This window comes from Gavialis gangeticus, unplaced genomic scaffold (genome assembly GCF_001723915.1).
Source record: "Gavialis gangeticus isolate Ggan-Ray unplaced genomic scaffold, GavGan_comp1, whole genome shotgun sequence".
Classification (NCBI taxonomy): Eukaryota; Metazoa; Chordata; order Crocodylia; family Gavialidae; genus Gavialis; species Gavialis gangeticus.
Genome location: NW_017728993.1, coordinates 42,387,633 through 42,399,353, shown reverse-complemented (window position 1 = coordinate 42,399,353; position 11,721 = coordinate 42,387,633). Strand labels below are relative to the sequence as shown.

The window sequence follows — 11,721 nt, the reverse complement described above, 5'->3', positions numbered from 1 at the left end:
GCCCGGCTCCGGTGAGTGCCCGCGCGGCGGCGGCACCTGGAGGGGCTGGGGGCTGAGGGATGCGCCACGGGCCGGGGCTGCGGGGCTGCGGCTCGAGCAGGAGACAGCGCCTCAGTTTTCTTGCACCTGCCCGTCAGCTCCCCAGGGTCGCACCTGCTGAGCCCCTCAGTTGGACCAGGGGCTGTCAAGCAGGGGGCTAGGGTGCCCCCCCCCCGGGGGCACTGCGAGGCTGTGGCGGGGTGCCCCTGGGCGCTGTGAGATCCTGGCATCGTCTGCCTGGCGAACAGGATGCACAAGATGCCCCCGAGAGACTTCACATTCCAGTCCAGAGCTGTGGTCTTTTGGAGTGTTTTGCAACAGGAAAACTGCTCTCTTCCTGCGCCCAAAACAAGAGTGACAACCAAGAGCTGGTGACTTCTGAGAGGGCCTCAAGTCCCTCCAGGGCGCCTGGCTGCCTGCCAGCCGCTGAGCCAAACTGCCATTGCCTGGGTGGGCGTAGGTCTCCGATGTGGCGCAAGGACAGAGCGCAGGTGCTGGGAAGGAGCGAACTGCGTACGACCAGGGTTTTTCCACTGTTTCTCTCACTTGTAGCTTGCAGCGTCTGATGTCTAGGAAGTTCCGATTTAGAGACTGTGTCCCTCACTCCTGCTCTTGTAGCTACTGATGCCCCCATGGATTTGTCCTGTCTTTTGAATCTGGATAAGCTGTCAGCTTTACCCAATGTCAATGAGCCCATTTTCTCTCCTCTCTTTTTAAAGGTAACTCAGAAGTGCCAACAGCAGTTAATATAACTTGGTCATCAATCAATTTTAAAACACTACTAACATGGCTGCCAAAGCCGACCAACTATGCTTACACCGTAGAAATATTTGGGTAAGTAGAAATCACTGGAAAGGTGTGTGTCAATGTGTATTGACCCTCTTCTTAAGTTTTTATACATAAGCTTCTGTATAAACTTATAAGAGTAACTTGGAGAGAGTTCTAGCATTTTGCAAATGGATTTTTGTATTAATCAGCAACTCCTTAAAAGTACTGGTAATGATTAGTCCTGTTGAATAACATTCAAATCACCTCTGTTCATCTAAATCTGTCTAGTCTTCCTTTGTTTCCTTCATGGTGTATAAAACAAATGTTGTCACCTACTGGATGAATAAAATCCAAACCTGCAGAAGTGCCTAACTTTTTTTTTTCTATTGTTACAATGTTCCACTGCAATATCTGTAGAATATTACAACTTCTATGAATTAGCTTAGAAAACGATGATTAAATATGCCCCAAAGAGAAGCTTCATTATTGCTCTGTCTACAGAGTGGTGCCACTTATATTACTGTAACAATTTCTGGCAGGTTCAGTGTCTATAACTGAGGGATCAATATAATGAGCAATGAGAAAAATACCTGAGCAATAATTCAGTGACCTGACCTTGTCTGTGCAAGTCTGGGGCAATTGAATGACTTTGCCCAATCCGTGACAGCATTTTGAAGGCAAACGTTTAAACAGAACCCCGTAACGCAGCCAAACAGTGCAATCCTGCAAATGCTGGTGGACACAGGCGTCCATACCATGTAGTATGATCCATGTAATTCCCATCAACAGAGGTCCACTTAGCCAAATCAAAGGGTTCCCTATAGTGTGGCATAGTAGTCAACTAGTGCAGGATCAGGACCACAGAGGTCAGCATTCTGCCTAATTAGGGCCATACTTCCAAAGGTATTTGTGTTCCTAGCTGCCTCTTTAGACATCTACCGTTCAGTAAGTTAGCCAAGTTGGTTTTCAGAAAACCCTAAATATCTGTTTGGACCTTTTTACCTGTTAAAATTTGGTGCTCAGTCCATTGGGCCTTTAGGGCCAAATTCTATGTGCTTGTAATATAACATGAAACATACAGGACCAAACTTTGCTAGTCTTAATCACATAAATAGTTATATCTTAAAAAGGAGTTTGATTCATTTTTTTTTTTCTGGTCTAGTTTCAGCAGAGTCTAACAAAAGCTAGTTAATTTGCAAGTTGTACTATTTTAATACTAAGCCTCTTATATGAATAGAAATGATCCTTTGGAGAGAACAATTAAATAATGTTACAAAAATTACTTAAATGTACTTGGAGGAAATGTGAACAGACAGGCATTAATTACTTCGCTTTTTTTTAGTGAAAAAATAGCTGTATGATGAGATCTGTAAATGGAAATACTGTAGACTTCCACAGGTGCAGTAGTACACCCATGTGGATTCATTCACTGGTAGCAAAACTCCTGTACCTTGCTCTCAACCCCTATTTCTGATACTGACACAACTATTACCTCTATCCCTCCATCCATCCCAAATGAGAGGGGCAAACAGTTTTGAGTCCTTTTCACTTTAATGTCATTAATTACATAAGTACAGTCTTCCTACTGACTTACTGTGACAAAACTGCTTGGTTTTCTTTCAGTCAATTGTTTATTTAATATAACTGAAGTTCTTACTCCTGTTACTGATGATGATAAATGGATTTTTAATGTTGCTTATACCATCTAGTGAAGACAAGCATAATTGCAGGTTAAAAAATTTCTTCATGATGTATGTCAGCAGAGTCTCTTTTTTTTTTTTTTAGCCTTTGTTATTTTAGGGTATAGGAGCTGAAAATGTGTTATTGCCTGTAAACATTTTCAGATTTCCATGCCATGTAATCTTACAAGTGACTTGAGAGTGAATTTTGAAAATTTTCTTCCTCTTTATTACAGAATATCTTTTAAAGTCAGAATTTATTCAATAGCAATTTATTTTCAATTTGGATATAAAAATGTATGTCCACATTTAGGTATAGACATAAAGCCATATATTTCTCTAAAGTGCATGTTGCTTTTTAGCAGAGAAGGAAGGTCAGTTAGTTTACTCTCCATATTGTTTGAGTTGGTTAAATCAGTGTTTTGTTTTTTTTATATATTGTAAAGCTACCCTGTTTACATGGTCTGGCAAACAAATTTAGGTGTATAGGTACAAGAATGCTACATTCAAAGTTTAAAAAATGGAACCATTTTAGCCAGGCACAATATATGCCTAAAACTGTTAACAAAAATTTAATGCATTAAAAATGTCACTTGTTCCTTTCAGGATTCACACTAACATAAGAAGAAAATGCATCCACACAAAAGAAACAGTGTGTGATGTTACTGATATCATACTAGAGAATGTAAAAGACACCTATACTGCACATATAGTATCTGACATGCTTTCAGATATAGATGACTTTGATGAGAAACCTTATGCAGCCTCTCCAAAATTCACACCTTACAAACAGAGTAAGTAAATTGCCTTCATGTTGTCTTTCCTCATGCTTTAACTAATTTATAGGACAAGTCCCATTTACTATAACTGGACTGGAATTGGGATAAAGATGTTTTCCATTTTGAGTTCTCACAGAGCTCATGCTCGAAAGCCATTCATAGCTAAATTTTTTTTTGCTGGTACTGTGGACCACATAAGTGGAAAGGTGCATCATAACCACTTATTGTGAAGTTTAAGTAATATATACAGGCTTGGAATATTTATTAATGTACTACCTAGACACTAAAACTTTTGAAGTATGTTGTAGGGGGTTGCAGAGAGTGGGGTGGGGAGGGGAGAGAAAATTTGTCAATTAATCTTCTTTATCTACAATATTAATTCTGAAATAATTGCTTATATTTAGCCTTAATTGGGAAACCAACTATTCAAAATTCTATGCAAAATGGCTCCAAGTTGATAGTATTGGTTCAAGATCCATTTATACCCTCAACATCTCCCAATGGAAGCTTGAAGAGCATCAGAGACATTTTTAAGGATGATCTGGAATATGTACTCTATTACTGGAAAGATAAAAGTTCAGGAAAGGTAGGTTTGTTTTGTGGAGTTTGTTGTTTTGTATGTGACAGTTACACAATTTCTACGGTATATTAAGAATTAAAACTTTTAGACAAAACACCACCTTAGGTGATTAAAAAAGACTTCCTTTTTCTCCACAGAAAAATGCAAAAACCAAAAGCAATCAATTTGAAATCAGTGTTGACAAAGAAGAGAACTATTGCTTCTTTGTGCAGGCAACTATTCTTTCACGTACAGAGAACCGCAACAGCCTGGAAAGTAAAGTGGCTTGCACCAGTATTTCCAGAAATATTTTGGATGGTATGTATCTGAAAAAAAATGTGGCTTGACTCTTATATTCCAACAAAAATAATTCTAATCCTCTGTTTGCTTACATTTTTAAGGAAGCATACACTTATGAACAAATTTCAGAATAAACTATTTCCTGCTTAAATTATGAGGAGCACTTTTGCCCCTGCAGTGCAGAAACTGATGGGGAGAAATCATGGAAATTCCTCACTAACTACTTAGATCATACTACAGTAATAATAATAGCTGCTAGTTATTTAACTGGGAGATGAATCTTCCATCTACAACCACCTAAGGCTATTCATTCCTCTAGAGGAGGAAGGGGAAGTTTAGTTGATGGTTTTTCTGTCATTTCAAATAATTCCAGATTCTCTCCCAACTATTTTTGTTAAGATTAAAAAAATGTGGTTTGATATTGCAATAATTTGAACTGCAGTCAACTCCATCCAAAACTACATGTATTAGGCAGATAATATTTTAGCCCAAGTGTCTGTTAAGGCTTTACTAATATATAGCTACTTAGGGAAGACTAAATTCATAACTTTTAGTTCGTTCAGGTTTAAAAGTGGGTAAGCTAAATTTAGTGTTTCTTAATAGGGCTTAGTGCAGCATGTCTGAGGAAAAGGACTTATTCAAGAGCTCTCTAGCCTAGTCAGGATCTTAGGATAAAGAAACTGGCTATTCGTGTAAAATCTTTTTGCAATGGTGAGTTACTAAGTCATTGTATATCTTTTTTTTTTTTCCTTTTCTCCCCCTCTCCCTCCCTCCACCCACTCTTAACAGAGTACAGACTCGAACTATTTGTTATCATAGGGGCTGCTGTATTAGTAATCATCATTATAATCGTCATTGTATCTGTGGCCATCTGTAAATGCAAGAAAGAGAAAGCTGCAATAGTGAAAGAGAAAACACCACTTAATGATGTCTGAGGAAAAAGCCTCATTACTACTGCAAATACTACGGGAAAGCTCATGGTACTTGTTGGAGAACACTACTGTCTCTAAATATTTTTATTAGTTTTAGCCTTTACTTAAGAGCAAAAGAACATTTTGTTTCTGTGAAACAAATATGATTGTATTTTTTTAAATAATGTAAATGGTGATAGGGACTGGTAAAATATGTTACTTCACAGCATAAAAAACACTATTTTTTTATTCCTTCTACACTTTTTTTTAATACATAGTTCTGCCTTTTTAGTTTGGATATTCTGTCCATCAGCTAGGTTATCAAAGCTGAACAAATAAGTGACTTCATAATCTCCCAGTGACTTGACTTGGTGAGGTAGTGACATGACTTACATCACACGTTTTTAACATAAGAAAAAACTTTATGCAGAAAATCCAAACTGTTACTGGACACTGTCTCAAAGCACTTGCTACCAATCAAGAGACAGCATAACCAGTCTGAACTCTGGCATGCTTCTGGCATCTCCAGGTAATGTCAAACTGAATAACTTGCATTTGCATTACCTGCTATTTTGAATTGGTAGATTGAATATGCAGTAGTAGCATTTGCTGCATAGCAAATGCAATGCTGATGATTAAACACTGACAGATCAATATTTTATTAATGATATCTGTACACAGGACAAGCTGATGTGATCTAGATATACCTCAGATTTATAATAATTTTAAATATTTATAGTTTTATTATTGGGGAATCTAATTTTATATGGGCAATATTTGTATATATTGTGGTAACTATTTATACTTTTTTACTGAAATAAAGATGAATCTGAAAACAGTTTTATTTATTATTGTAACATGACATTCAGTGTAGGAATCTGGTGAAATGTGGATTTTGGAAATATGTGGTGCACCCCTCAGTTGAATTGTCAACAGGGCCAACATATCCTGTAGTGAGTTCTGCTGCTCTAGCTACACTTACATTTTTAAAGCTAATATGGATGTCTGTGAAAGTGTCTCTCTTACCCTGTAGTGGAATTAGTTTAATACTTTATAAAAGCAAAGCATTAGGTCTGTCAACCTGCTGAGTCTGCACACATACATGGACACTGTTTCTCTCAAATTTAGTTTAGTTACTTGTATGTATTAAAGAAGTCTTGCACTGGAGTGAAACTTGACTTTTACAATGTATTTATTACTGTAAGTACTGTACTATCTACATAAAAGAAAAATGCATATTTTACTGTGGGTGTAGGTCTCAAAGTACATTACACAGCTTCTAGGGAAACCCTATGCATTTACTGTAAGGAACACTGACTTCTTATAGTCAGCTCCTACATAAGAACTGTCTTGACTTATAACACAGCACATTCTACAGAACACTTCATAAGGGAGAGAAAAATAAATATCCTTATTCTGGTTTTACAAATTGGGTAATTCAGTCACTGCAAAATTCATCTTGCATATTTTATACCACAAGCAATTGATAAACACATGCTTCCTACCTCCTGCACTTGATAAAATTAGAAAAAGCAGGTTCAATAATGCCTAAGGTGTACAAACAGATAGGTGAACAGCCAGCAACCAGGGAGCTGGCAAACAGGAGCTGCAAACAGGGTAAGCAGTTTGCAGGCCAGTTCACAGGCTCTCCACCTCCCCACCCCCCTTCTTTTGAGTGGCAGATCTTTCAGCTTGGCATGAAGAAGCAGGAGGGGGAAAAAAGGGAACCCTTTGGGGCCAACAAAAAATAAACAGGCTAGTTCTAGCTGAGTTTGCTAGGCAAAGTCTGCTTGGAAGAAGAGCAGTAAGAGACAGAAGGCAGATTAAGAGACCCAAGGAAATGGCTGGAGGAGCCACTGCCTCTGCTTGCATCTGTGAGGTTTCTGTCCAGGCAGGAGCACTCACCATCAAGGCTTCACCCAGGTCCAGGTTTGATGCTGCGGGGACTGCAGCTTGCAGGTTCCTTCTGGTGGCAGCCAGGTCAGGGAGTGCCTGAAGTGTGAGCGGTGCCTCCTGGTGGTGTCTGTCAGGGAACAGGGAAGAGAACTATGGGAGGAGGTGCTGAGGCTCCGAAGCATCCTATCCCATGAAGCATTTATTGATTCAGTGCTGGAGGAGACCTCCGGGACTGTGGAGGAAGAAATGCCAGACGCAACACTAGAGAAGAGAGAGGACATGGACACCCAAGAGGGTGAAAACGGGAGGCTTGTGACTTCTGGCAGCAAGCAGAAATCTTCAGCTCCATCTGCAGTCATTCAGCTGGAGAACAGGTATGCAGCCCTAGCAGCAGCAGGAGGAGCACATTCCATTGGTGGAGGAAGACAGGCCAGGCCTCACCAAGGTGGGAAGGATCGAGACAACCACCAAGAAGCGGCGACAGGTGATGTTGGTTGGAGACTCCCTTATGCAGGGGATAAAGGGAGCCATCTGCCGACCTGACCTGTTGTCTTGGGAGGTCTGCTCCTTGCCCAGAACCTGGATCTGAGAGGTCACGGAGGGACTACTGAGGCTTATCTGACCCTCTGAGTACTACCACATGCTGCTTATTCATGTGGGCCCCAATAATACTGCTAAGGGAGACCCTGAGCATATCAATAACGACTACAGGGCTCTAGCTGCAAGGGTGAGGGAGTCTGGGGCTCAGGTTGTGTTCCTGTCAATCCTTACACTCAAGGGAAAGGGCCCAGGCAGGAACAGGTGCATCCTGCTGATCAACACTTGGCTGCACAGGTGGTGTTGCCAGAAGGGCTTTGGCTTCTTCAACCATGGGATGTTCTTCCAAGAAGAAGGACTGCTGGGAAGAGATGGGATCCTCCCGACAGAGAGAGGGAAGAGTGTCTTCGCAGACAGACATGCTAATCTAGTGAGGAGGACTTTAAATTTGATTTGCTGGGGGATGGAGACCAAAGCCTTGAGATAAATGGAGAAGCAGGAGACCTGGAGGAAGAGCAAACAGGAGGGGGCAACAGGCGAGGTGCTCTCATACTTCCTGAGAAATCGGCAATCAACTAGTTACCCCAGGTGCCTGTACACAAATGCACGGAGCCTGGGAAATGAGCAGGAAGAAGTTGAAGGCCTCACACAATCACAGAACTATGATGTGACTGGAATAACAGAGACCTGGTGGGAGCTCGCATGACTAGAGCACTGTCATGGATGGGTACAAACTGTTGAGGAAGGGCAGGCAGGGGAGAAGAGAAGGAGGAGTTGCACTTTATGTAGAAGAGCCATATGATTGCTCACAGCTCCAGTATGAAACTGGAGATAGGCCTGTTGAGAGTCTCTGGGTTAGAGTCAGAGGGGAGAGAAACAAGGGTGATGTAATGTTGGGGTCTGCTATAGACCATTGGACCAGGATGAAATGGTGGATGAGGCTTTCTTCAAACAGCTAGCAGAAGTTTCTGGATCACAGGCCCTGGTTCTTCTGGGGGACTTCAATCACCCTGACATCTGCTGGGAGGGCAATACAGCAGTGTGCAGGCAATCCAGGAGTTTCTGGAGAGTGTTGGGGACAATTTCCTGGTGCAAGTGCTGGAACGGCCAACTAAGGGCCATGCCCTTCTTGACCTGCTGGTCACAAAGAGGGAAGAATTGGTGGGGAATGTAGTATAGTGGATGGCAACTTGGGCAGCAGTGACCACGAGATGATTGAGTTCAGGATCCTGAGGAAAGGAGGGATGGAAAACATTAGAGTAAGGACCCTGGACTTCAGAAAAGCAGACTTCAACTCACTCAAGGAACTCATGAGCAGGATCCCACGGGAAGCCAGCCTAAAGGGAAGAGGAGTTCAGGAATGGTGGCTGTACTTTAAAGAAGCCTTACTGAGAGTGCAGGAACAAACCATCCTGATGTGCAGGAAGACTAGCAAGTATAGCAGAAGATCAGCTTGGCTTAGCAGGGCACTCTTCAGTGAACTAAATCACAAAAATATAAGAGCATTGCTCAGGCATGCAGGGATGAAGTGAAGAAGGCCAAAGAATAATTGGAGTTGCAGCTAGCAAAGGATGTGAAGGGTAACAAGAAGCATTTCTACAAGTATGGCAGTAGCAAGAGGACAATCAGGGAAAGTGCGGCTCCCTTCCTGAATGGGGGGAGGGGGGGTGCGGTGGGCAACCTTGTGACAGAGGATGCAGAAAAGGCTGAAGTGCTCAATGCTTTTTTGTCTCAGTCTTCACAGGCAAGGTCAGCTCCCAGACTACTGAACCATACAGCACAATTTGGAGAGGAGGTGAGAAGCCCTCAGTGCTGAAAGAAGAGGCTACATAGAAAAGCTGGATGTGAAAAATTCAATGGGGCCAGACGGGATATGCCTAAAGGTGCTGAGGTAGTTGGCTGATGTGATTGCAGAGCATTGGCCATCATCTTTGAAAACTTATAATGATCAGTAAAGGTACTGGGTGATTGGAAAAGGGCAAGCATAGTGTCCATATTTAAGAAAGTGAAGAAGGAGGATCCAGGGAACTACGGACCAATCAGCCTCACCTCTGTCCCTGGAAAAATCATGGAGCAGATCCTCAAGGAATCCATTTCTAAGCACTTGGAGGAGAAAAAGGTGTTTAGGAAGAGTCAACATGGATTCACCAGGAGCAAGTCATGCCTGACCAATCTGATTGCCTTCTATGACAAGGTGACTGGCTATGTGGATGTGGTGTATTTTGATTTTAGCAAGGCTTTTCATAAGGTGTCCCACAACATTCTTGCATGCAAGCTGAGGAAATATGGGCTAGATGAATGGACTGTAAGGTGGATAAAAAACTGGCTAGGGTATTGGACTCAGAAAGTAGTAATCAATGGCTTGATGTCTAGTTGGCAGCTGGTATCAAGTGGAGTGACCCAGGGATCGGTCCTTGGTTAGTTTTGTTCAATGTCTTCATCAGTGACCTTGAAGATGGCATAGAGTGCACTCTCAGCAAGTTTGCAGATGACACTAAGCTGGGAAGAGTAGTAGATATACTGGAGGGTAGGGCTAGGATTCAGAGTGACCTAGACAAATTGGAGGATTGGGCCAAAAAAAAATCTCACGCGGTTCAACAAGGACAAGTGCAAAGTCATGCACTTAGGGCAGAACAATCTCATGCACCGGTACAGGCTGGGGGGTGACTGGCTGGGCCGGGGCTCTGCCGAAAAGGACCTGGGGCTTACAGTGGACAATAAGCTGAATATGAGCCAAGAGTGTGCCCTTGTTGTCAAGAAGGGTAATGGCGTACTGGGCTGCATTGGTAGGTGTGCTGCCAGCAGGTCAAGGGGGGTAATTATTCCTCTCTATTTAGCATTGGTGAGGCCATATCTGGAGTAATGTGTTCAGTTTTGGGCCCCCCACTACAGAAAGAATGTGGAGATATTGGAGAAAGTCAAGGAGAGGGAAACAAAAATGGTGGGAGGGCTGGGGGACATGACTTCTGAGGAAAGACTGAGGAAACTGGGCTTATTTAGTCTAAAGAAGAAAAGACTGAGGGAGGATTTAATAGCAACCTTCAACTACCTGAATGGGGGGTTTGAAAAAGGATGGAGCTGGACTGTTCTCAGTGGTGGCAAAGAACAGAACAAGGAGCAACAGTCTCAAGTTGCAGCAAGGGAAGTTTAGGTTAGATATTAGGAAGAATTTTCTCACTAGGAGGGTAGTAAAACACTGGAACAGGTTACCCAAAGAGGTGATGAAAGCTCCATCCTTAGAGGTTTTCAAAACCTTGCTAGACAAAGCTTTGGTTGGGATGATCTAGTTGGGGATGGTCCACTGGACTAGATGACAGTATAATAATGTGATTACTGAAACGTAGGCATTTTTGTTACTGTGCATAGAATTAAAGCAATGCCCTGTACAGTCAAGGGCTAGATAAAATAATGGCCAAGCAAGGCATAGCAGACTCAGCTCTTCACAGAGGGAAGGCTGCTGCTGAGAGGTATGTAATGAATGCGATTATGAGCTTAACTTGGATCACTACTCATGTGACAGCACAGGACAAAGAGTTCACAGTATGGCATTAAGTGACAATAAACAGCAGTGAAAGAAAATACCTGCCTGGTGAATTTTTTGTAATGTGGATTATTTTCAGTTGAGTCATAAATACTGTACAATTCCAGAGTTTTGAGAGGCATGGTATGGTATAACTGAATCAAAGAAAATGAAGTTTAAAATGATTTTGGAAGGTTGCAATGTGCTTCTGCAACCTGGCTATATTCAAGTGGGCTTGTCTGACACATATCAGAAGCTAGAATCACATTTGAATTAGTTAATGCAAATATTTAGGCATAGGGACCAAACTCAATCACAGTGAGACAAAGGGCTTTTTGTGGCCTGCTCACAGCACAAAGAGCCAATTTAGCAGGTATTTTGCAGTGGCCCCACCCCTTGGCACTGATTGGTGGAGAGGCTCAAAGGGAAGAAGGGGTGAGGGGGTGGCCGCCATCTTGATTGCTGGCTGCCCTTCATACCACCCTGCCCTTCGGCGCTAACTAGTAGAGTGCCCCTGGCAGGGGGCAAACACCATCTTGTGTGCTGCCCTTCATGCTGCTCTGCCAGCCAGTGCATTCACCTTCCAGCTGTGAGGACCTATTGGGAAGCCAGCATTTTACTTTTATTAAGTTGTGGGGGGGAGGAGGTTGTTGATTTCATGGAAAATCCCAGATTTTGTGGTTTGCACAACATTTGTGAAACCACAAATTAAGTAGGTCCCTATTTATGCATA

The 11,721-nt window shown here is 42.3% G+C and overlaps 1 protein-coding gene across 1 annotated transcript in view; it reads left to right on the top strand.

Moving 5' to 3' along the window:
- The window catches only part of F3 (coagulation factor III, tissue factor), a 9,266-nt gene extending 3,395 nt beyond the window's left edge, over positions 1-5,871 (top strand). Inside the window, exons 3-8 of the mRNA XM_019528340.1 lie at positions 7-11; positions 759-873; positions 3,093-3,280; positions 3,670-3,851; positions 3,983-4,142; positions 4,914-5,871. Of these exons, the coding sequence (XP_019383885.1) occupies positions 7-11; positions 759-873; positions 3,093-3,280; positions 3,670-3,851; positions 3,983-4,142; positions 4,914-5,059 (796 nt within the window). The 3' untranslated portion in view covers positions 5,060-5,871. The remainder of the gene's footprint in view (positions 1-6; positions 12-758; positions 874-3,092; positions 3,281-3,669; positions 3,852-3,982; positions 4,143-4,913) is intronic.
- The last annotated feature ends 5,850 nt before the right edge of the window (positions 5,872-11,721 follow it).